This window comes from Artemia franciscana, chromosome 17, assembly GCF_032884065.1.
Source record: "Artemia franciscana chromosome 17, ASM3288406v1, whole genome shotgun sequence".
NCBI lineage: Eukaryota > Metazoa > Arthropoda > Branchiopoda > Anostraca > Artemiidae > Artemia > Artemia franciscana.
Window position 1 is genome coordinate 18195796 of NC_088879.1, and position 27068 is coordinate 18222863.

At 34.9% G+C, this 27068-nt stretch overlaps 1 protein-coding gene across 2 annotated transcripts in view; it reads left to right on the forward strand.

Annotated features, from left to right (window-relative positions):
- Window positions 1-27068, forward strand: part of LOC136037951 (ADAMTS-like protein 3) — a 152128-nt gene that overhangs the window by 118631 nt on the left and 6429 nt on the right. Inside the window, exons 17-21 of one of the 2 annotated variants that reach the window (XR_010620089.1) lie at window positions 946-1025; window positions 6987-7149; window positions 8829-8911; window positions 17322-17523; window positions 22387-22506. Coding sequence is in view for 1 of the 2 variants with exons in the window: in XM_065720835.1 (XP_065576907.1) it covers window positions 946-1025; window positions 6987-7149; window positions 8829-8911; window positions 17322-17523; window positions 22387-22535 (677 nt within the window). In the remaining variant the exon portion in view is untranslated. Of the gene's footprint in view, window positions 1-945; window positions 1026-6986; window positions 7150-8828; window positions 8912-17321; window positions 17524-22386; window positions 22536-27068 lie in introns of both variants that reach the window. The other variant, XM_065720835.1, reaches the window with a different exon arrangement.

A 27068-nucleotide genomic window follows, 5' to 3' on the forward strand; every position in this document is an offset into this window, starting at 1 on the left:
CTTCCGTTATGATTCCCTGACTTTGTTAGGGTGTTTCCACTCTTTTTCGAAAATCAGACACACTTTCTCAGGTTTGTAGCTTTGGATGGGAAACCTTAAACTTACTGAAATTTATGTATTCCAAATAAGCATAAAAAGCTAATCCTTTCGTGAATATATTCCTATAAAAATTAAGTTTTTAGAATTACGGTTACTCTTTGACTGAGTCACTCCTTGCTTACAGTTGGTTACCACGAATTGTTAGGTAGCTGCTTTTCCCACCTTGATTGGGCTTTTGATATTATTTTGTTGCTTTTATGATGAATGATAAACTAGTCTAACCGAATACAGATCGTTTCAATTAAAGCGCAAACGCTTTAACCTTTAAAGGGCTCAGATAGGGGCTTGCAGAGCTACCATTTTAAGGAAATTTAGATAGGCAAAGGTTCTTTTTCAGATAGCCAAACACAGATAGCTTTTTCAGAAGGATACAATAAAAAGGAGTTCTTCAAAATCTATAAATAAGCGAATTTGTGTTTTGATTTTTTTTTCCAGTGAAATCACAAAGAAAGTATTTTCAAATTTCAGAGGCGGGGAAAATTCCTCCCCCAACTACACCTCTAACTGGCACCTCGTGGAAGTATCCCTACTCTCGTTTCTTGTCATTTTTGTTCGTTTAACTTTTACTAGATTATTCATTTTAATTTCTTTTCGTTTTGGAGTTATTGATTCATTCTCTGTGATTTCTGTTAATTTTAAGTTTATAACATTCCGTGTTTTTGTTTCTACTCGTTTTAGTTTCTACATGTCTCTTTACTTACTTTGAAAATATTTTTGGGAAAAATGGTTTTAACTTAATATTATATAAATGTCAGCAAAATCTTATAATACTATAATTTGTCTCTCTGAAGTCATGAGTGCTATTAATAATAGTTTAGTAAATGTGATGATTTTATTTAATTTCAGCCGGTCAATCTAGCGAGAAAATTAATCTTGTTGTGAAAGGAAAATTTAATAAAAGAAAGAAGAAACAAGTACCATTTCAGGTATGATCTTTGTCTTTTTTTGGATTGAATCTGCACACAATGCTAATGGTGGTATATATTTTTTCTTTAGCTGCAGTAGTTCCACAGAAGCTTACTTGTATGTTACTTTATTTAATTGTCGACTGTCCTTAACACGTAGCCAATCACTTAAGGCTGTGGAACGTTAGATGAAACTTAGCTCTGGAGTAATTCAAGCATGAGCGCTTAGTTAGTTGCCAATCATAACCAAAAAAAAAAAAAATAATAAATTTTGTTTCCTGGTGGAGAAACGATTTGAAACTTTTAGGAAAAGTGAAACTAAGGAGGACATAGGATGACAGATTGCCAATGACTGTCCTTTTTGATCATCCGCAAGGGGTCAAATGAAAATTAGGTTGCCCCCAAGTGGAATTGGAGAAGACCGTAAGGATGGAGTTGTTTCCGTTAGTTTTAATTTCGCAAGAACACAATTATTTAAGTTTAAGTACAAGAACAAAATTGTTGAGGGTAATGTAGGAATAAGAGGTTACTTGCTGGTTTTATATAGAATCAGAAGTAATGCAGGGCTGCATTCTATTCCCATTTTATTAGGACCATTTTGACGGACTTTGACGTAATCGACACGGCAAAGCCTATAGGAGAGCATGGAATCAAATGGTGAAGTAAAAGTCATTTGGTTTTAGATTATTTTGATGATTTGAGTATCGTGGATGAAAATGATAGAAAAAACGATTTTTGGAGGTTATGGGAGTGACGAATGCAATAATATATTTGAAGATTAATGCTAAGAAAAGAAAGGCTCTTAGACTAGGCGCGTGACGCAAATGAGGTCATATTGGGTAACAAAAATATTGATCAAATCGATAATTGCAATTACCTGGATAGCATTATTAATAAATATAGTGTTAAAATAAGAAGTGTTAGAATAAGAAAATAAGAATAATGAAGATGTTAAAATAGTCCAAGGCTGAGGGTGTTTTTTCACAGTTGAAGAAACTTCGGAAGGATGGAAAGATGCTGCTCCTTACGAATATTTGGACATTGAAAATTACAGCGGTAACAGTGGTCAAGTATGGTTTCGAAAACGCGGGCACTTGAGAATATGGAGAGAGATATTTCAGGTTTTTTCTAGAGGAATTGTATACTTTTTTTGTACCTATTTTACTGATTGTATTGAAGTTATACGAAAAATGTGGTTCCATCCTTCTTTCTAAGGCCATAACAAGAGAAAAGTTGAGATGGCTAGCATGTATTTTTAGATGAAGGGTGATAGATTGCCAAAGATCGTCTGTTTCGGACAACTATCTAGGATCAAACGAAAAGCAGGTTGTCCCTGAATGGACTGTGAAGAAGCCGTAAAAAAGGGTTTAAACTTTTAAGGGGGGCGAGGAAAGAGGGAGGTTTTATTAGTCGAAATGAAGGAGAAACGTGCGTAGCTGTGTTAACCTCAGGGGGCTTGGTGCTTCACCAAGGAAGCACACCAAGTTTACTATTTAATGCCTCTTATCAAAAACCCTTTGCCTATAGGCTCGTGTACACTCTCCCTCCTAGTCCTCTCAGTAAATGAATTCTAAAAAGCATATTTTGGAGAAGAAACTACCAAATGAATTTGTGTGCGAATTCTCAAAGGTACCAGTGACAACAAACGCTTTCGTTTCTTTATCAATGTGATAAGGAAAACATACCTCGTGGGAAAGTTTAAGCGAGAAGTAAAACATCTTTTTAACGCCCTCTTTTAACAAAAACTCAAGCTGACCTCACTAATTTCATTGCTTTAGTTAGAGAATATTTTTTTGTAAGATTTGTTGTGTATATTAAAAAACGAGAAAAAACGGATTACAAAAACAAGATTTTTCTTACAGAAGTAAATACCGAAGTTGAAACTAAGAACTTCACAAACTCAAGGTATACCTACATGATTAGCTCAACTAAACTTACTCGTAATATTTGGGAAATTCTAAAAGCTGGCATTTTACCGAAAGCTGAGTTATTTTGTGTTTTTTTTATATTTGTATTTATATACCAAGCATTGATTAGTTACATAATTACACACATGATAGATATTGATATCTTGGCTGTTGAAAGACAATCGAGACACTTAAAAATTTGCTTTTTTATTCTCTGCCGGCATGGAATATTCCTCTCCTAAGGTAAAATCTTGTTTTTGGGTATACTTTTTTCAGCCGAGCGCTAGTTATCGCAATTTTACAAATGTTGAAAAGTAACACTAGTTAGTTCATTACAGCTAGCTTTTACATCCATTTTGCGTAATTTTGGCTGGTGTTGAGCTTCTAGCTTTGGTTTTACTTGCACAAGAAATATATTTTTTAAAATTAATTTTTCAGAACAGAATGACTTTAGATTCACACTATATACTACTTACCTAAATAATTCCAGGGAGATTGCTATATTACCCTATCAATTCTGATACAATATTGTAAGTAACATTGTACATTTTAGTTAACGTACCTTCTATGTAATTTAACTATGTAAGTAACATTGTTCACCTTAACGTACCTTCAAGTTTCAGAGTAATGCTCTCAGCCATCCCTGAAATATTGCTCATACGGACCTTTGGAAAACTTGCATGCTTAGTGTAATTTTTTTTTAGTTCAACATCTCCTCTAACATGCCCTGAAATTCTTCAAATGAATCTTCTAAGCCTTATGGATAGTTTAATATCCCCCTCGACATGCCCAGAAAGTTTCAACTTAATGCTCTAAGCCATTCTTGATATATCTCTTATAAGCCGTTTTTACAGCCTGGCCACACATATTGCGTTTTGACTTAGTTCAATATCCCCCTTAACATTCCCTGAGAGTTTTATATCAATACCAGTAGTATCAGAAGTAGTTGTATTTTTAGTAGTATTAGTGGTAGTAGTAGCACAAGTAGTAGTAGTAGTAGTAGTAGTAGTAGTAGTAGTAGTAGTAGTAGTAGTAGTAGTAGTAGTAGTAGTAGTAGTAGTAGTAGTAGTAGTAGTAGTAGTAGTAGTAGTAGTAGTAGTAGTAGTAGTAGTAGTAGTAGTAGTAGTAGTAGTAGTAGTAGTAGTAGTAGTAGTAGTAGTAGTAGTAGTAGTAGTAGTAGTAGTAGCAGTAGTAGTAGTAGTAGTAGTGTAATAGTAGTAGTTGTAGTAGTTTCAGTATTAGCAACAGTACTAAGTAGTAGTTGCAGTAGTAATAGTAATAGCAGTAGAAGTAGTAGTAGTAGCATGTGTATATTGTCTTTTAGTTAGTTTAACATTTGCCGCAACCTGCCTTGTTAGTTTCAACGTAATTCTCTAAGCCGTTCTTGATATATCGCTGATACGCCCTTTGGACAACCTGCATGCAGATGCTTTTTTAGAGACCCAGGGTCAAACATGTCCTCTTTCCCCAATAAAAAATTTTATATGGAAACAATTAGAAAAGTTCATAGCTCCCAGCCCCTAGCACAAGGGGTATGGGAGGTCCTGGCATGCCCAAAGGAACAGTTATTTGGTCTTTCAGTAATGTCAGACAAAATGCATATATCAAAAGTCAGATCAGATGTTTTTGTGGAAGGGTAGCAAAAAGGGATGTGAAAGGAGGACTGGTAGACCTAAGATAACTCTTGAATCTTCTATCAGACACTAGAACTTTCAATTTCCCATTGAATGAGGCCCTTTTGAAATTTCTTACAACTTCTTCAATACGCAGTGTCTCGGTGAAAAAAAAAATACACGAAGCACAATTCACTCTTTGCTTAGGAGTTTTCCGTTAGGAGAAATACATAATTCTTGCTTGGATGCTTGTTTTTAATTTTTAAATATCGAATACTTATTAAAATACATATACCATAAACAAAAATCACTACAAGCACTGTTCCTGTTCTTTTGTCTTTCTGTTTAACTGAAGGTTCTTAGGGTGAATAAATAAAAAAAAACTAGTTTTTTTAACTGAAAGTAAGCAGCGACATTGAAACTTAAAATGAACAGAAATTACTCCGTATATGGAATGAGTCGTCCCCTCCGCAATCCCTCGCTCTTTACGCTAAAGTTTTCAATTGTTTTAAAAAGTAGAATTGTGGCAAAGAATCAAACTTTAGAGTAAAGAGCGAGGGATTGCGGAGGGGACAACTCATTCCATATACGGAGTAATTTCTGTTCGTTTTAAGTTTCAATGTCGCTCCTTACTTTCAGTTAAAAAAACTAGTTTTTATTATTTAGTTTCTAAACGTTTTTGAATTAATGCATGTTTGATTTTGGCTCTCCGCACATAAATTGTTAAAATGAAATTTGCATATTAATTCTTTTTTTGGCTAAATGGCTTTCTCTTAGTTTTGATCTGACGATTTTGAGAAATAAGGGGTGGGAAGGAGGCCTAGTTGCCCTGCAATTTTTTGGTTACTTATAAAGGCAACTAGAACTTTTAATTTTAACGAACGTTTTTGTTAGTAAAAAAATATACGTAACTTAAGAATTAACTTATGAAACAAACTTTTATATTCTTATATTTTTATAATGTATATGAGGGGGTTTCTCCCCTCGTTAATACCTCGCTCTTTACACTAAATCTTAAGTTGTGTCCCAATTCTTTAAGAATGACCCCTGAATCAGAAAGGCCGTAGAATAAATAGTTGAAATTACTAAAAATACTTTAGCATAAAGAGCGAGGTATTTATCTCCTCCTAAATACCTCGCTCTTTATGCTAAAGTATTTTTAGAACCCCTCATATGCGTAATAATCTCTGTTCGTTTTAAGTTGTAATGTTACTCCTTACTTTCAATGGAAAAAGCTTTTTCATGTTTATTTTTTTCATTGTTTTTTTTTTATAGTAATGCTAGAAAATCCTGCGCCCTTTTCATCGAATTTCTCTTCCCCCATGACATATTTCTCCAACGAAACATCCTCCCACATAGCCCCCTCCCCTCATCCCCACCCCCAAACCAAAAAAATCCCCCTGAAAACGTCTGTACACTTCCCAATAACTATTACTAAATGTAAACAATGGTCAAAGTTTGTAACTTGCAGCCCCTCCCCCAGGGACTATGGGGGCGTAAGTCATCCCAAAGACATAGTTATTAGGTTTTCGACTATGCGGAACAAAATGGTTATCTCAAAATTTTGACCCGTTGACTTTGGAAAAAAATGAGCGTGGGAGGGCCTAGGTGCCCTCCAGTTTTTTTAGTCACTTAAAAAGGGCACTAGAACTTTTCATTTCCGTTAGAATGAGCCCTCTTGCGATATTCTAGGACCATTTTGTCGATACGATGACCCCTGGAAAAAAAAATAAAATAAAATAAAATAAACACGCACCCGTGATCTGTCTTCTGGCAAAAATACCAAATTCCACATTTTGTAGATAGGAGCTTGAAATTTTTTCAAAAGGGTTCTCTGATACGCTGAACGCGATGGCTTAATTTTCGTTAAGATTCTACGACTTTTAGGGGTTGTTTCCCCCTATTTTCCAAAATAAGGCAAATTTTCTCAGGCTCGTAACTTTTGATAACAAATACTAAGTTTGATGAAACTTATATATTTAAAATCAGCATAAAAATCCAATTCTTTTGATGTATCTTTTAGCATCAAAATTCCGTTTTTTAGAGTTTTGTTTACTATTGAGCCGGTTCGCTCCTTACTACAGTTCGTTACCACGAACTGTTTGATCCAAAAATCTTGGGTTAGTACAGCTGTTTTGTCTCAATTCACTTTTTAGGAACTTTTAAATCTAAGATATTAAAAATAAAAATGCAGAAAAGAAGAAATGAAAGAAAAAGAAAAACAAAGAGAGTATAAAACAGGTAAGTCAGCCTTTTTAAGTGGTCTTTTAAAGCTGCAATTGTGTTTACTATTCATGTTATTAGCATGCTATGATCAGTAATTTCTGAAAGTTTTCCTGAAATTATAGCATAATTTTCCTAGCTACTCATTGTTTGTGTCCATTTTAACGATACCTATTTCATGATTAATAGCAAATTCCTTTTCAGTTTCTTTCTTCACTTATTTTGAAAATTTTATTTAGATGTTTGGCATCCACGGCCACTACAATGATGTACCCAGAGCCCTTATGTCTTCCAGCCACACAATTGATCGTCCACTTGAAGAACAAATGCGTATGGTTGTGACTGATACAAGTTTAAAACCTAACTTGGAAGAAAAAATGAAAAATTTGCTGCTAAAGAAAGGTTTTTTACTTTTTGAAATTAGTATTCATACACTTAACTTTAAATCGATGTTCCCATCCAATTGTGCGGAACCGTAGTTTTGTAATAGCATGGTAGCTATAGGCTACACGAAAAAGGTGGTTCAATCCTGCTTTCTAAGGCTATAATAAAATAAAGATTGAGATGGTTAGGACACGTTCTGCGGATGAAGGATGACATATTGCCAAAGATTGTCCTTTTTGCCCAACCATCTAGGGCTAAACAGAATTCTTTAAAGTACGTCCCTGAAAAATATAAAACAAGTCCATTGTAAAGAACTCTACATCTCACAACAGAGAGATCATAATCGTTGCTTCCTTATTTCTTCTCCAAAATCTGAAAATTTGGATCGGGTGACTTAGGAGAAAAATGAGCTTGGGATGGGGGCTAGCTGCCCCCTATTTTTTTCGGCCACTTAAAAAGGGTACTAGAACTTTAGATATCTAATCAAATGAGCCCTGTCCCAATCTTGTACGATCACTGGTTCGATATTATCACCCTGGGAAAAAAAGAAAAAAAGTCAAAATAAACAGGCATCCATGATCCTTCTTCTGGGAAAAAATGCAAAATTCCACATTTTTATACATAGTAAATTGAAACATCTAAAGTAGGGTTTTCGAGTTTCGTGAATCTGATGCTGTGATTTTCATCAAGATTTCTTGATAATTTGGGGTGGTTCCCCCCTTTTTCCAAAATTTTTCAAATTTTTTCATGCTTGTAATCTTTGATGGGTACCATTACATTTGATGAATTTTAAATACTCTAAATTAGTATCAAAATTAAATTTTTTCGATATATCTTTTGTTATCAAAGCTCTGTCTCTTGGATTTTCGGTTATTATTAAGCCGCATCGCTCCGTACTTACAATTCGTTACTGCGAACTGTTGACTGTCTTCGCTTTTGGTCTCTACCTTAGGTCTCTTGGTACAAGCGTCATGATCCGCGTTAAATTTACTTTGCCTTTCAAGAAAAATGTACATTGTATTTTAAGCTAAAACTCAGCAAAATTTCAGAAATTTATAAATTCTACTTCTGCTTCCCGACCGACATGTATTGCCTTTCACAGAGACATTCTGTCTTGCCTTTACTCCAAATCTTTCAGGCTCTCAAATATTTCATCACGTCCACCAAGTTGAGTTGTACTCACTTTTGTGTGAAGAAGCTGTTCAGCTTTCTAAGGGTTGTATAAAATGATGGGACTTTGTTATACATGGAACTTTGCTTCGCTGTTTTTTTTCTTTTTTTTCTTGGTTTTTTGGTTTTGGGGGTCTGTTGATTTTTTAATCATTAACTTTGCAGAAGTGATGAAAATCTTGAGATCCAGTGCTAATCAGAGTAAAACCATGACAGATAGTTACGTAAACCTTGCGTAACTTCATCATAGTTGCATAAAAATGATGGGAATTTGTTATGCATGGGACTCAGCTCCGCTTTACTCTTTGGCGGGTAGTCAGTGGGTATAGCCAAGTCTCATTTCGCTACTTAGCTTTGAGAAAGATCTGTGTTCTTTCTCCTTTTTAGGAATTTTGTTTTCTATTTTCCTACATTCCTGACCATAGAGTCTTGTGTGTGCTGTGTGTTGATGTGTATGCTTCTATTGTCTTTTATTGTTTGTTTATTGTATATGAACAAATCTATCTATCTATCTATCTATCTTTTAGGTCATATTCATAATTTTCATTTTGAGTGGCTCGTAACTCCTTGGTCGAACTGCTCACAAATATGCGGTCCACAAGCTTTTCAGGTAAACTCGTTATATCCTTATTTAATAAATCCTTATATATTTACGTTATATACTTATTATTTACAAGAGCTTTAGTTCTGACTATCACCGACGTCTTCTTCCCCCCTTCAAAGGAAAGCTCCCAATCCTTCCTAATGCAAGACTTAATGCTCGTAGAGCTCCAAATACCCAACTTGACTCGTGTCCCCAAATGTTGACCATGAGGTACAAAAACTCTTTCATTCCCTATTTTGTTTCGCATTTTAATAATTGATTTAACTTTGTTACTATGTTTATCCCTTAACATTTATTTTATCATTGTAATTGTTCTGACGTGCTTATGCTAGCTTGTGTGCTATTCTAGCCAGTAAGTTCTATTCTAATATAATTAAAATATTATGTCCTAACTGGTTTCAGAGAGAATTGCAATCATTCTTTTTTCTTACATATAGTGAGTCTTGCTAAGGATGTTTCCTAATTTAACTTTTAATTTTTGTGTCGTTCTGCAAAAAAAAAACACTCTTCCAACATTAATCGAAAGGTGTTTCTGTGTACTCAATGTATAGATGGTGCACAGAAGGACATCTGTGCACCCGACAAAGCGAAGGGAAAGAGTCCAATAGGAATGGATTGAGAAAGTGATAGTAAATATTCTTTGATAAAATGCAACTTTTGCTAAGAATATAAAACATCAACAAGATATTTATGTGGTTTTCTGGCTCATCCGCCTTAGCAAGGACCATCAAGCTATATGTACTAAGTGTGACAAAGAAAGGCAACAGTGTTAAATACATTCATTTCCTTCCTGGCAGCATGGTACAAAGTTGCAAACATATTACCTGATTTTACAAAGCTATAATTTATTCCTTAGTTAGTTATTTTCAGAGTTTAATGTGTATATATTCCCTTAAACCTTTAACAAATATGTGCTATTTGGTAATAGCTTGTAAACTCACTATTAGTATATTTAATAATTTTGTTAATTTTATTTAGGGCGTAGAAAGTGCACTAGCAACGCCATTTTATCCTGAGAGAAATGGACCAAAAGAAAAATTTAATGGGACTTTTATCAGTGTGTAATGATAATTCATAAAAGATGATGTGGATAGTTGGGTTAGCTAACCTACATATGCTCTTTTAGGTTATGAGGAGACCCTACATTTAGCTATAGGTTTCCCATTCTTCGAAGTGTTTGATCGAGCAAATCCTAGATGGGTGCTTAATGTAATTAAATAATCAAAGGAATGATGTTTTAAAATTTGTTCTGAACTGGAACCGGTAATAATTCGTAGAGTGGTGAGGTGGTTGCGCTGTTCCCAAATTGGGCCGTTTATGCTTTACCTAAGTAACGTAAGGAGTATCCTATCAAAATTTAAAGTTATCCCTATCCCTGCATTTAAAGTCATCCTTATCCCTGCTTTTAAAGTTTGTCCCTAGTTTTAATAACATCCCTATCACGCCTTTCTGATGACAGTCAGAAGGCGCATGTTACGTCATAGGGAATAATTTTATAAGAGATGCAGTTGCAAGCTACATAATTAGAGTTGAGGGTCACGCAATCTTGTTTGACTTTGCTTAAGCATTGAAAAAGAGTTCAGTGTGTTAAAATCAAGGATATTATTCTTTAGTAATGGATGCTTTTACTCTATTGGATATTGGAGGCGCTAACAATGGCGGAACGAAACCTAGAATACTTAGTGCTGCAGCAAAAATTACAAAGGGTTTCCGGCTAACCCTAGAATGGGACGAGATATTTCTATGATATATTTATATCATTAAGCAAATTCAATTTGGATGAACAATCATGATTTTCAGAAAAAGGGAATATAGTACATATACAAGACGGACGAATTGCATAAGTGAAGCATATTGAAGAGCAAATGAGATCAATTGTTAGTCTATAATTGGTATTGAGAGTGTCAGGATTTAAAAATGAGTGGATCATGAACCAAAAATCATTCGAAATCTAGTGACTTTGAAAAAATGTTATATTCTAGATGATGATTTTCTAGAGTTATCTCTTCAAAGAAAAATATTTTCTCAAAGAATTCTAAACGATATAATGAGAAATGAGTCTCTATCATTGAAATATTGCTAGAAACTTTTACGTCGTGGCTCAGATGCATTTACTCAATTTATTGAGATATTACTTGAAATAAAACAAAGTGATATTGGGATTTTGTTTTTAACCATTACCTAGACGGCCATTTTGCAAGGCAACAAGAAATAACTCAAAAACTCCTGTATAAACATGTTTTGCAGCGTTATTCCTCCTCCTCCTAGAAGACTTTCATTTTCCTCAGTCAGTTTCTTTGTGGAAGTGAGACAGTCAAGATCGAAAATTGTTTTACAGGTGTCTTTTATGTCTATATACATTGGGTAGCTGGTCATCCTCAGAGAATTGTACTTTTATTAATGGCTATATTGAAAAGTGTAGATTATGCAATCCATGTAAATTACACAAAGGATGCGGAGTGCGAATTAAAGACTGTAGTATCTGTCTTGAAGAGATTTTATGACTCTCACATTACAGGTTTTCTTTGCTCCAATTGTCAATATGATAAATGTGATCAGTGGGAAAATACCTACCCTGCCATGATTGCAAAAAACCCTAAACTTGATTTAGTTTATTTTTAAGAAACTGCTATCGTCGTGATTTTGAATTGTTTTGGGAAGAAGAACCCAACCTATGCTTCAATCGCTGAAATAATAAGAGAGTCTGGTTTTTAAGACATCGCTGTGAAGATACAGGCTACTTACTTGAGGTTCAGTATAAAGTACACCTTTGGACTTACAAGCACACCTCGGAAATCGTGTCGCTTCATCAGACCTCCACTTGACCCTCTCCTGGCCACTGTACTTTAGCCTAATTGTAGTAAAATTCGAAAATGAGCTTTTTAGATTTTTCCACAACGGCACTGCCTGCGGCAAAAGTTTCATCAAGGATAATTTTTTTCCTATTGAATAGTACCATGTCTGAGGCAGTAATTGTAAAGGAAGTTTAGTTTGAATTGGCAGTAATTAGAGCACATTGATTGGAATTGGTAACAACGTCACAACGACTCATATTACAAACACCTTCGCACATTTATCAAAGGCCAAATTTCATTTTCAACCTATCGGCCCATCCAACCGGCTCATTGTCCTCAACATAACCAATGTCGATGAAATTTGGGCCTGAAGGATCATTGTGCCATTTTTAGTCACCGCGGAGAAGACCGTAATGGGATATAGCCCTGGGATATAGGGACTTCATATCAAAGAACACTGCATCCGGCTTTTATCCTGTCTTTTCTCGAGTTGGATCAGTTTCCAGGATACAATCCCCCATGAATTACGTATCCATTCCTCATTGGCATCTCGATAAACAAGTGTTGATCAATGTCGTTGATGAGTTCGATGCTTTCCCCACTAATTCTTAGGATGAGGTCCATTACCACATGAGGAGCGGAAAAATAATATCCTAGATCTACACTAAATTACTCGTGAATTTTTCTCCATTCTGTACACAGTGTCCAACAGAATGAGCACATCACTTGATAAATGCACTAGTTTGCACTAGTCAAACCCATTTTTACACCCTTCCTGTGCCCTCACGTTTTTAGCAAAGCTGTTTTCGCCAGGAGTACATCGTCAGGATCGTACAGACTGTCGTAAAATGACTCGATTGAGGGAATAGTCTCCTCGACGAATCTCGAGATGGAGTTAAAATTATCATAAGAGTAGACTTGTCCTTGGCCGTTAACAAATCATGCATATCATTCGGAAATCGTTTGCTTGAGAATGGGGGAAATGTTGCAGCCGTCATCGTTTTTCTGCACTTGAATCAGTTCACTCAAAGATTTGGGAAAGAAGCTGAAGAAATCTAAAAAAAAAAATTTATTCTTTTACTCAACACCATATTCAACATGTTTCCGCATAAATTCCAAAACAAGTAATTTTTCTGTTGATTTCAGTATGATTTCATAGGAAAAGCTGTTTTCCACCCATGCATCATCCATAGCTCCATTTTTTTGAAGTTGTACCATGGCTGGTTGCACTTACTTCAGATCGTAGTTGGAATTGTGTATAAGAACCGGAAGAAAGAGCTGCTGTTAAATTTTTGAATTGAATTTTTTATGGGGCTACCCCGAAAATTACTTTTCCGCGTGGACGCGTGGAATTGCCGTCAATAAGGGAATCATGGTCTTGAACAGCATTCCTTGGCGAGAGCACCCCCACAAATCCAATCAACTGTTACCTCTACTAAGGTACGTTGTTCCTCATCTGATAATGGCATGGGTAATTAACGTGAAGCAATCGTGAAATGGACTTGTTTGCCATTTTTACTAGCGCCACCAGTGTTTTTTTCATGCTACTCACAACATTCATAGTCTCAAAAATTCTACCAACTGCGCATTGTTAACTGAATGCTGTTGTGCATGGGCTAAGGAAACAGCTACAAGCTTGTGTTCTTAACTACATTTGGTCTTGATGGTTCAGGTACTTCCAACAGTGTTGATTCACAATCCAAAGTTACTTTATCACTATGCAAGAGGAAATTAAAACAAAATTTAAATTGTAAGATAGCTTTGTCTCCTGCTGGCATTTCCACCCTTTGATTTCCATGAAGCTTGCAATGTTTCATATGATCTTTGAATGTTGTCACATTTTTAAATTGGGAAAGATATGTGGGACCGTAGTGACATTCCCCATGTTTTTACCGTGTGATTTACTTATTTCAGTCACACGGAAAAATAAGTGTACATCTTTGGGGGGCTCATAGACTATCCCAACCCATTTTTTAAGTTATCTACCAGCGGTGTTCTGATTGAATTTAAAGCCCTTTTTTACTTGTTTTCTTTCCCCATCATATGACAATTCCATGTCATATTGAAGAAACGCCACCTACAACCCAAGATTTTTGATTTTTTCAATAATGGTTATTTCTTTTAGGTACTCCGGATAGTTTCACCCTAAACAATCCACTACGTGCCAGTGAATTATCACTACACACTGATCAAAGAACTATTAAAATTTTCTTTGGCTCCATTTCCATGAGGATGAAATGGCGCCGCTAGTGCCTAAGCAATCCATGGCAACCATTACTTGCCAGTTTGCGCAGTATTTTCATACTGCTGCTGCCAACAGTGTATACTTGAAACATTTCAATCATAGGTCTATCTTAAGCCCTAGCCACCCCCCCCCCTGTAGCCTAAAATCCGGGTGACATTTCTTATGTCGGTTAGCACCCACATCCCTTGAAATATTTTTTTTAATTTACTGAGATTCAGATCCATATTTTCGAAGTACAAATAGTGGAACCGCTTTGCCGCTTACTAAATGTGCCCAAAGTGGATATTGATCTATTAACTAAATTAAAAAAAAAATTGTCCTCAAATTCGTTTAAGCTAGGGTAGAAGGTTTGGTTGCCAGTTGAAAAAAAGTATCTTCTTACGTTTTTTTGTAAATAAAGTTTTTAGCTTACTGATGCCTTACTCCCTCCCTGTCCACCCCAATTCTGAATCTGAGTTTCAAAAAGTGCTTGAATTTGTTCGATATGAGTCTGGAGAGCACATACAGAGTCTCTTAAAGTAACACCCCGGCAACTAGGTTTTCCTCAGAAGGATTAAAAACAACTCTGTGTATATTTTCCCTAGAGCAGATTCTAATAAACTAAATTCACGTAATTCTGGGGATGTGACTCTATTTTCAAGTCCTACTGTGCTTTGCACATGAAAAAATTCACTTGAAAAAACAATCATCAAATATGGCCCCGTAATTTACACTATTATTAGCAATATTTACCGTAATACTTTTCAGCTCTTGTTTGTTTACCTTGGAATATGGGGAGATAATAAATGACGTACCTTCACTAACATGTCATCATCTTCCTGTGATGACTGACCCGGTATTTTTTGAAAGCTTGACAGGAGTTTATAAACACATACATGATAAATTAAGCATTTGTTAATAGCACGCACAAACATACACATATACTATATATATATATATATATATATATATATATATATATATATATATATATATATATATATATATATATATATAATATATAATTAGCATAATTAACGTTAATAATTTTATACATAATTAACTTTAAAGGTGTGTCGATGGCATCACTTTCTACGTGTCCAGGAGAATGCAAATCATCCTCTCCAACAACAACAATTGAAGAATCCATTGATTTCTTAGCATCTTCGGTCACGATAGTAGGTAGCATTGTAGTTCTGATGGCCGGGAGAGCATAATTGAATATGTTATCGTCCATTCTTCACCCAGACCTCCCCATTCTGATGAGCCTACCATCTGCCCAAGTCCTCGGTCTTGTCGTTGGATTACTTTAGAATAATAAAATAGAATATAACATAACTGAACTGTTTTGAGACTTTTCTGACACTTTAAAGTATGAATTTGATATTTAAAAAACTAATTTCAAGACATTTTTCTTCATGACTTTTTTCAACTTTGAGATGTTATTTTTTCATTTTGAGACGTGTTTTTTCTTCGAGATGTTTTTTTAACTTCAAAACGGTGTTTTTTCTTTGTGTCGATTTTCAATTTTGAAACGCTGTTTTCCTTCGTGACATTTTCTAACTTTTAGGTACTATTTGAACTTCAAGGCGTTTTTTTCTTTGTAACATTTTTTTTTTACTTAGAGAGGTTTTTTAACTCCGAGATGTTTTTTCATTGTGCCTTTTTTAAATTTGACATATTCAGTATGATTTTAAGACATAGAAAAAAACCCAATGAAATTTCAGTTAATAAAATCTATGTCCTACAAAAATTTAAGTTAAAAAAAATAAAAATTTGTAAGTTCATAAAAGAAAAGTTTAGAATCAAAGATAAGTAAGATTCGTATCGTAGGCTAAGCGTGCAAATTACCCGAAGGCAGTGTTTATGCGCTTTTTACTTTTTATATTGCTTTTTATAACCCCCTGAAGGTCCAGATTCAAAAGGATTTCAGGGGTTGAATTCAAAAGTTAGGAAGGGGAGTTTTTTTTAACTAAAGATGATATATGGTATACAAACACATACAATAAAGTTTCAATATAAATTTAATCGTTGTGGTTGGACCTATTATTAGGATACTATTCATTTCATTTAATTACTAATTCATAGGGTGAAATTTGAGATTTTTTTTCATAATGTTTTTTTTAGTGGGGGAATTGTCGTACTCAAAATCCGTATTCTACTAATAATCACATTAAAGCTTGGGCTCAAAAATAATCCATGGACTGAATTCAAAAATTTAAAGATAACTAGTAGGGAGAGGAGTTTTTCAAATAAAAGATGGTATATGACATGCAATTACCTTGAATTTGGTAACTAAAGGGATTGTAAATGTGGTTCGATAAAACAAGACTATATGAAAAACAACACCTTCCGCTAAGCATACGACAAAAAAAGTTAAATCACTAACCTGACCAATGGTACATCAGAATCCGTATTTGTATGGTAACTTTTCTTACTAGACATAACTGTTTACAAGAAAATCACTGTTCAAACGTTTTTTTTCGAGCTTCAATATTTGTTAACTAGCCAAATGTCTATGTGGAACTGTGATACTAACTCTCAATCAAGTTTTTATATCAACATTCCAGGTCAGAGATATGAATTTTGCAATCCAAAAAACCACATTCAATCGACTACACCCATCCCCCGTTTAATCCAAAAAGATCATACCCAATCAGTAGTAGTTAGGTAGTAAGCAAATCCGAAAGACTCACCCCAATCGATTCTTTGCAATGATGCATGACACCACTATTATCCCTACACACAAAGATGCATGACACCGGTAAAATTCATTGTGAGGAGAACTCATAAAAATCGTCATGATTGCAAAACTAACCCTCAAGGCCAGAAAATTAGATATGCAAGACTTCATTGACCCAAAATAGCACTTTAGGGAATAGATAGAGTTCATTGATACCCAAAGCTGCCTTAGGAGTAGTGATTTTGGCAGCACACTTATCCATACGACAATATCTACAATATATAACTTCATATATAGAGAAAAGGAAAATGCGTTTAGTTTTTAAAGACAAGACGTTTTTAGTTTTTCGTAAAAGGGAAATAGACATTATAGCCTTTGAGAAATTTGAAGGAGCGTCAGCCCCAATCCTTTTATTAGTTATTTCTCTTCGTTTTCATTTTGACTTTATTTAAAATATACTTACTTATTTTCTCATTTGTTACCTTTATTCGTTCCAGGTTTTGATATTGTGTTGCTCTTATCTGAAGACGATTCTTTCAGAAAAAAAAATCAATTTTAAGAATAAAGGAAGTTTTTTGAACAACAGATTCCATTTCAGTTAATAATTTTCTGTTTCTAGCATCAATGCATTATTTATCTTTATGTGTGTTTTAATGTTGCTCCTGCTCGATTTTTTCGATTTTTATGTGATGTTTAAAAATTATCCTATTTTAGTTTCGAGGTGTCGATTGCTTAGTGCGCTCAAGAAACATCACTTCTGAGATCACAGTTGACGTAAACCACTCTCTTTGTGAACTTGCTGGGCTTAAGCCAACGCCCGCATCACGTCAGCAATGTGGTCTTGAAAAATGTCCTCAGTGGAGAACTGGATTTTGGAGCCGCTGTGAAGAATCAAAATGCTTTGCTTTGCACACAGGTAAAATCTGTCGGCTTCAAGTCTTTTTTCTTTATTAATGCAGTCACCATTCGTCATTTGATTACAAGCCATGAGAGATTTTGCAATTTCTTTTTTATTTTTGTAAATTCTGAGTATTTCCTTTTTATAGCTCGGCAAGACTAGACAGAGGTGCTTGTTTTCAATTCATTGTAAGAGTGAAAAAGTTTCTGAGTGTATGGGTGGCATCCGACGAAAAATCCTAGTTTTTCTTATGATGGGTAATAAAAAGAACAATAAAAGCAAGAAAGTACTTCAGAGGCACCTCACGTTTATTGTTAGTTCTGGCAGTTTCTTATAGAAGGAAGGAGTCTTAAACACTCTGGAGGGGCTCATTCAATTGGAGATTGGAAGCTCATGTTCCCATAGAGTAACAACATTTCTGAGATTACAGATGACGTAGTTACGTCTCTTTGTGAGCTTCCTGAACTAAAGCCATCGTCAATATTACGTCAGTGATGCGCCGTTAAAAATGTACTTAATGAACTGGATTTTGCAGCGGTTGTGACGAACCAAGGAATGTGACTTTTTAAAGCATATTGGATTCAATTTTTCTTTTGTTTCTAGGACTGATTTTTATTTTTATTCTGAAGTAGGTTGCGAAAACATTTTGGAAAGCGGTTCTTTTGGTTCTTATAATTGTTTTGAATAGATTAAAAAATGGTGCTGTTTTTTCCACTTGCTGATGCTGAAAAGATCAAAGCCTTCGCTTTTCAGTTGGTATAAATCTAACGAATCGATCATTCTTGTGATGTCAGATCTCTTTTCTTTCAAATTGCTTTTTTTTCAATTTTGTCATAAGGGCAGAAAAAGCCGGTACAGGCGATATCTAACAAACAAAGACTTGTTTTTTATCGTATGATAAGTAACAGAAAAGAACAATTGAGAAGAAATAAAACATTTTCGAGGCAAGGCTGTACCCACGGCTAAGTAAAGAGTTAGTTGCATCACGTTTATTATATTTTCTGACAGCTTCTTACGGAAAGAAAGAATCTTAAAAATTATCGAGGGGCTCATTCAGTTGGAAATTGTAAGTACTTGTGCGCTTTTCAATGGACAAAAGTGATTGGAGGGCAAATATTCATCACTCTGTGCCACTTTTGCCTCGTGGTCCTCCTTAACCACCAATGATATCAAATAATTTTGTTTTTTAAACTGCCGAAATTTCTGCTTGGCCATGGTGTTCGACGGGCTCAAAACTCTTATTGATCGTACACACACACACGCACACACACACACACACACACACACACATATATATATATATATATATATATATATATATATATATATATATATATATATATATATATATATATATATATATATATACACTAGCTGTTGGGGTGTTGGTGGGGGCTTCGCAACCCCCGAGCCCCCCCCCCCCCTCACGCGTAAGTCGTTACGTGCCATCATAGTTGTGTCCCTGTGTTCCACCTGTATATATATATATATATATATATATATATATATATATATATATATATATATATATATATATATATATATATATATATATATATATATATATATACATATATATATATATATATATATATATATATATATATATATATATATATATATATATATATATTTATATATATATATATATATATATATATATATATATATATATATATATATATATATATATATATATATATATATATATATATATATATATATATATATATATATATATACATATTCCCGGTGCCTCGGTCGTCATTTGTGTCCCGGTGGCCCAGTCTGTAATTTCTCTTTGAGTGTCCCGGTCTTCATTTAATTTCCCGGTGTCCCGTTCGTCATTTGTGTCCCGGTGTCCCGTCTGTAATTTCTCTCATTATTCTAATGATTGCCCTTGAGCTTTGTTGATGGTGTTTGCTAATCGAACATTCCCTGTGTCCCAGTCGTCATTTTTGTATCCTCCCTGTGCCCCCTGGCGTCCCCGTTGTAGTTGTGTCCCTGTGTCCCGGTCGTCATTTATATTCCCTGTGTCCCAGTCGTCATTTGTCCATGGGAAAAACAATACGTTTTCAGATCTATACCTCATTTTTCTTATGATTGCCCTTGAGCTTTGTTGATGGTGATTGCTAATCGAACAATTCCTGTGTCCCCGTCGTCATTTATATATCCATCTGTGCCCCCTGGTGTCCCCGTTGTAGTTGTGTCCCTGTGTCCCGGTTGTCATTTATATTCCCTGTGTCCCGGTCTTTTTTTTCTATTGAGACTATTTGTTGCGACGTGACCAAAACAGCGTATCTGAAATATCCTGGCAACGGCTTATGGGATCAAGCTAGAAGTTTCAGGAAGTAGTGTGCAGACCAAATAAACTTCAAATCTTGACTTGAAGGGAGGGGCAGAGGGAAATGGTTTGAATTTTCGGTCTATAGTCTGCTTAAAACTGTTACCACTGTGAGGCCTTTTGGATGGGAGTCTATTCCCGGCGAAGTACCAATGAAGTACACAGGAAACCACATATATACAGGCTGTTAAAATAGCGCATCGACATTATCTCAGGAAGCATTTGAAGGTTGATTTAAACTTTCAGGGAGAGACGGGGGATGAAGGAGGCATGAAGCCTTCCTGTTCGGTTGTTACAAGGAGTAGATGGGAGCGCAAAAAAAGCATGTTTTGATTCGCCTCTAAAAATTTGTAATTATTGACCAAAGTGGAACATTGAATCTATTCATGGTGAAGTAGTGAAATAAATCAAAAGACTGTATATTAACCCAGGCTATAAAAAAAGCTCATCTTTAGTATTTCGGGAACGATTATGAGGATCAAGATAAAACTTTCAGGGAGTTTCTTTTTTAAGAAGGAGAACGAGACGGAGTCAAGGGACTAAAAACACTATGTTGGGGTAAAAAGGTAGTAAAACAGGCAACTTTTATTCAAAACTTAGAACTTATATCCTTAAGCAATTCTAGTCAACCTTTATCCGCAGAGAAGAACTTGAAAAAAAGACTGTTTCGACCGAGGATAGACGCATTATTTCCCATTAGCCTAAGACTGGTAATACTTTTGTTCAGTCAAATTATATTTTTGATAAGGAACCTCCTTCTGTTTCGAAGTACTTCAAAAACTTGTGGTTCGTCTCTCAATCAGCTTGAAAATACCATTCATAAGTTCTTTGGCCAGGTGGACCCCTTTGCAGAAAAAAACTAATTTTGGCTACGTTGGCTTGTGATGCTCCAATGTAAACGAACGCAACACCGGACCTTAGAGTCCCTACCGGAAATGCTGATCTCTGTTTCATCGCTTTTCCGATGGGAAGTATAATTTGGGGGTTGGGGCCCAGCCATCCTTTGGTTCTGCACTCACTCTTGCTGTTTACCTTCCCCGGATTTCTCCAGGTACCCAGTTGGAGCTGTGTCGACTCTGGCTAAGCTTACAGAGCTAAACCACTGACCCTTGTTCCAAAAAAATAATAAGTGACACCAGGACCCGAACCATCATCCCCTAGGGACATAGGATTACAAGTCTAACATGCCAACTACTCAATTATAACCACGTGCCCACAATTCTTTTCTTCTATGATAGGTTTATAGCTAATAGGGAATGTAGAAAAGGCCAGTTAGACTGGAATGAAAACAACGATATTTTGAACATTGCCTGGATATGTGATACCTTAAACTGGTCAATATTTTTTTCTCAGGTTGGCTTAAAATTTCAGGGTATGTAGATAAACACAAGGGAGTCTGAAAGATAATGAAAATATTGCCTAAAAACAATGAAGACGAAACTTATTTTGAAAAAATATTCTATCAATTAGTAATGCTAAAAAAAAAACTATATTTGTTTTGTCCCCAATTGGCTAGCCGCTCACTGGGTTCATAAACTGAATCAATTAAATCTATGAGGAAAAAATTTTTAAAAAAAGTGTGTTGTATTGTTACCCATAAAACCCAAAAATGGGTCAAACATTGTTTTTCTCCCGTCAGTGTGAAGTCTTCAGGTAAGTAGACTGAAACAGAAGAAGGTTTCTTTGAAGGAAAATGGGGTTTATATTCATAGCACGCACGAAAAACTGGAATTGATTTTTTTTTTTTTTTTTTTTTTTTTTTTTTTTTTTTTTTTTTTTTTTTTTTTTTTTTTTTTTTAACGCAGATCTGCTTTACGGTATAGACACCTCGATCAGGCACGTACGCAGCAACTTGTTTCGGGGGGGGCAAATCTTTCAAATACCTTATTCTGTGAGAAGTATCAGAAAATTATGGGAAAATAAAAAAATCGTGCGATGTCAGGGGGACCGGGCCCAGAGCCCCCTGCATAGCCTACGTGCCAGACCTCGATTAAAATTTCAGGAACAAAAAATCTCAATAAATAAGAAAAAGATTAAGGAAGAAAATTTGGTTGTATACATTCGGAACATTCCTTTTTTCCTTTTTTTAGGCAATAAAAGAGAACTTTTTTTTAATTGCCTTGTAATTTTTTTAAGTATTAAAAAAATGATAACAGTAAAATAGAGCATAAAAGGTTCGCTTAATAAAATGATGATTAGTGTACAAAATGATGATATAAAATGATAATAAAATGATGGTATAAAATGATGGTAAGTGTACATTCAAGGGCATCTATAGAATGGGGGTTAAAATTGCTTCGACCCTGTAGAAGAAAAAAAAAAAATTACGGACATTTCTCATTAATAAGAATATTATATATATATATATATATATATATATATATATATATATATATATATATATATATATATATATATATATATATATATATATATATTACCGTGAATGTCCCAAATATGATTAGTGTCAAAATTCACCGGTGAATGTTCAAAATTCCTTTTTCTTAGCTTTATTTTTTTCACTTTTCTTTTTACAGCTATTCAAGTACGAGAAGTGAACTGCGTAACTGAGGAAGGAGATGTTACAGATGACCGAAACTGTAAAGCAGAAGAAAAACCAATGGAAAGGCGGAAGTGTAAAAGTAAATTTTGCGAAGGTGTGTGGAAGTCTGAAGACTGGTCTGAAGTACGTAGGCTAAAGTCGGATAAAAAGAATCATAGAAAAACATAGTTAGATTCGTTGTATCTCAAAAGTATAAGTCATTTTTAAATGTTATAAGTTGTTTTTAACATGCGGATAGAAATGACTACCAGTAAATAAGGTTTTTTAGGGCTTTTATTTTTTAGGGCTGGCATGAACAAGGTGAACGTGATCCACAATGCTCATTTTTTACGCATCTTATTAGAAAGTTATGCCGTAATTTTGTGTTAATGTATTAGTTTTCAACGTAAACCCGCGGATTTATCTTTTTTAACCTTTTTTAAAATTGAACAGCAGAACCTTGTATTGAATTTTTGTTTGTGGAGGCTAATGTCACCGATCCTCAACGTCAATGTGCTTTTCTTTACGTCACTTTACTGGAGTTTCATGTCAGAATATGCTATGGCACGCCCAATTTCTATTTTTACAAAAGAACTATTTTGTAAGGACTCCTATGTTTTCTTCTACTATAACCATGACTTGGGATTTTGTGATATTGGTCTTCAGTTATATACCCTTCAAATAATTGTAAAAAAAAAAACTCGAAAGAGTCTGTAGGTCTGCATTTATCTTTGTCAGTACTATGATATTATTTGCTAACTGTAGCAACAGATTGAAGTTTCCCTGTCAGGGAGTAGGGCAATAGTGGCAATTCACAAAAACTTTAATGGACAGGTGTGGAAAATGTATTTTCTAAGGCATTTGGGAGAACGTTTTTTCTCAAATAAGTACAAAAAGGGTATTTTTCACTGTAAAAACCCAAAAGGTATCTATTGAAATCAAGGGGGAATCAAGCAGGCCTAGCGTCCCCCTCAATTTATTCCGTATAGCAGGGGGTCTGTCTCTTGCAGTAATTTCCTAGTGTACATTCCTCTTTCATAAGAAAAGAGCACCAATATTTCCTTCCTAATTACTTTCATAAAAATCTTATCTATTGAATATATGTATACTAAAATTTGCATAAAAAGGAATTGTAAACATAGATTAAAAAATATATATATATTTTGTAACAGAACCTGTTGATCAAATGTTGATTTCAAATCAATAAAAGACGTATATAACCTCCCATTCTCCTGCATTTCATCTTGTTGTTCATGCAAAAGCTTCGTCTTTTCCATCAATGTTCCCAGCATTACGCTGGGAACAGCTTTATGCTTTGCAAAAGTTTCTCAGCACTGCATAGGAGGCCGATTGGTCAGTAGTGCTACTATGAGTAGTTTGATATCCTTTCGTATAGGCCTAAATGAAAAATCATTGAAGTTTTCAGGTTTTCAAAATTATAGGTGAAAATAGTGCTTAAAAAAAGGTAACTGTTACTAAATTACTTTTCCCAGGAATCAACTCAAAACTAGATCTACGTTGCATGGGCAACGTGAGGTGTTGCGGCAACCTTTGCTCGGCTTCGCCAAGTAAAGTGTTGCGAGAGCAACACTTTGGTTTTGTTTCCTCGCTGCGACTAAACGCTGAAGTTGTTAATCTGTAAGGATGCTAAAATACATACTAGGTACACCAACTCGCAAAATTCGCAAACTCCTCATTGCTAAAGATGATTGTAGCCTTACAGCCGATTATTACTTACAAGTCACCTACATGTCTTACCACTGGAACCAAATTGGTCTTACCATGAAATACAACGGAAACAAAAAATAGGTACACCAACTAGTAAGAGTTGCGAACCCCTCATTGCCGAGGATGATTATGAGCCAACAGCCGACTGTTACTTACAACTCCCCTATGTCTCACAATTGGTATTGGCCTATTTTTGGTTTCAGTGTGTACCTTCCTACTGAAGTTGTCAACCCCTTTAAACTTTCAAACTGGTATATCTCATGAAGGAATTTTTGTACAAAAAAATGGATGACATATACTTTGATCAGCTCATCAAAAGCTATCGACTGCCGTCGAAAAAAAAAATCTATCTGTCTTAGTTCAAAAGTTGACTTTTTTGCCGTAGGCCAACTTTCTAACGTCATCACTTAGAAAGGAGCAAAGGATAAACTCTAATTTCTTTAGCATTGAGAGAACTTTTAAAGTTGAAGAGGCACATCTGATACCATTTCTCTACCGCAATCCCAAGTGCGAAAAACCGAATGATAAACTCAGCTGAAATCACGAACAGAAATGGGTAGAAACAATAGATGGCAGCACTTTCGGACCCGTGGGAAAATGCCGCTTTTTTGCTTCTCTAAATTTTTCTGTTTATCACTCAAAGAAGATATGTTGGCTGTGGGACAGGGTAACTGTCGCATATATTTAACACTTATAGATTTTAGTCCATTTTCAATTTGAAACTGGTGCCTGCCTGCTTGCCTGCTCGAACGGAGCTTTCCACTCGAAAGCAGAAACATGGTTTGATGAAACGAAAGCTTGGCTGCATAACTTCAGATAGTCCTCTCTGACATAGGCTATACAACTCCTCTTCACTTCACACACTATAGGCTCTGGCTCAAGGACAAGCAAAAACCATCCTTTTTGGCCCCAGGCAAGAGTTCTACGAAGCTTTCCAAAATGTAAAGTCATATTCATCAATCCAGCCTGAGGTCCACACTTTCCGTAAAAACCGCAGAGGTTAGACCCTTACCACTTTCTAGGAATAAGCTGAAATCGGGATGCTAGGAACAAAAAAAAAAAAAACACGACAAAACCAAAGTGTTGCTCTCGCAACACAATTGCGAAAGTGAATACAAATATGCTTTTCCGGGTGATTCGTTAATTGTTGATCGGGTAGTTTTCTCTTTTTATTATTTTCAAAAATTCTCAACAATTGCTTTCTCAAAATCAAGTTGGATGCATTTCTTTCTCCAAAGCAGGTTAGAAAAGGGGTTGTTTCGTTTTTATTGTGTTATTTATTTTCTATTTGTGATAGTTTTTTTGGCGTTATCTACGTATTTAACTATATATTGTTTATGCATCTCTTTTTGTTCATCATCCAGTGGATTTGATACCGTCTATAGTAATCCATCCAAACTTAAACGGATTGAATTACATTGTTCATCATAAGGACTGTCTTTTTTGAGGGTTGGAGGCAAAGGACCTCACTGTGGTTATTGATTCGCTTTGTATTTGTGAAAGTTTATTCGTAATAGCTTTGATGTCAGACTTTGGTTTTTCGCTATCGCAATTCAAAGCTTCTAACTCTTTAAATTTGGGGTAATAATTAGCTTCTCAATGACCAGTATCCATTATTTTTTATGTCAATTAATGCCAATATAGAATCTATTTATTCAGGTTAGAATGATGCTTACACGAATAGAAAGTAGGGTCAATAAGGAAACTTCTAAGTTTATTTTGAGGTTTGGAAGGTATTATCGATAGAATTCTAGATCTTTCTTTTATGACCAAAGTGCAAGGTGTCAGGCATAGCCGTGTTTTGGTCTGTGGAACCGACAGACCGAGATACGATTCACCTAGATGAATTTTACATGCAGTCAGAGTAACAAATAGGCAGAATCCCAGGTAGAAATTGGATGTTTTATTAGGAGACTTTAATGTCTAATGTGGTTAAAATAGGGATAGAGAGTATGCACGCAAAAGTAAATTTGGTGCAGGGAGTTAAAAATGCAATGGCTTTTGGACTGGTGCAGCTATTTAAAGCGTAACAATCTAGTTGAAACGAATACGGTATTGATGCCACGTAAGTTAACATAGTACTCAAAAGGTAGTAAGATGACTTATATTATTGATTATGCTACTGTAAATGTAGAAAAATTACTGACGATTGGATATTTCTGGAAAAATAATATAAGTTTGCAGTGATTTTAAGGAAAACGTTAAATAAGCCCCCTTACAAGAAAGTACAAAAGTAATCAAAACAATAAAAGTTAGACACAATTTGGCTTAATAATGCATAGAAGTAGGGTACATACAGTCACATACTTTTTAAGAGGTTCAATGCTTCTTGCAGGATGTGTGGTTGCTGCATAGTGGTATTTTTATCCATAAAACTTGTTTTTTTTTAACGTCATAAATTACAAACGGGCACAGGGAAGGAGTTTTTGAGCTTTTGGCCTTCCCACTTAAATTTCGTGATGTCCCCCGTGATATTTTATATTTTCCATATAATCAACCGATTTATGGCTTAATTTTGCACAGGTACCTATCAATAACGTTCAATCATTGCTTTGGCATGCAAAAATCAGTAACATTCTAAATCAAGAAAACAGTGGTGTCAATTCATGGAACTGAGAGTGGGAGGCAAATACATTTTTTTTAAAAATATAAGTGGGAGGAAAATTTTGTTCTGTTTTCAATTTTTCTGTAAAAACACCAAGAAAAAGCCATTTTCAAACACAATATCAAAAAAAAATATATTCTAAAATCTATGAGGGAAAATTTTATTTATATTTCATTCCTCTTATGAAAATATCCAAAAACGCAATTTTTTTCATGAAAATATCAGAAAGGTACAATTTTAAAAGAAACCACATCCTCTATGATATTTGGTGTCTTATGCTTTTAGTTCATTTTTCCGCTGATTTTTCTTGCACGTTTTTTCATTGGGTCATCACTGCTACCAAA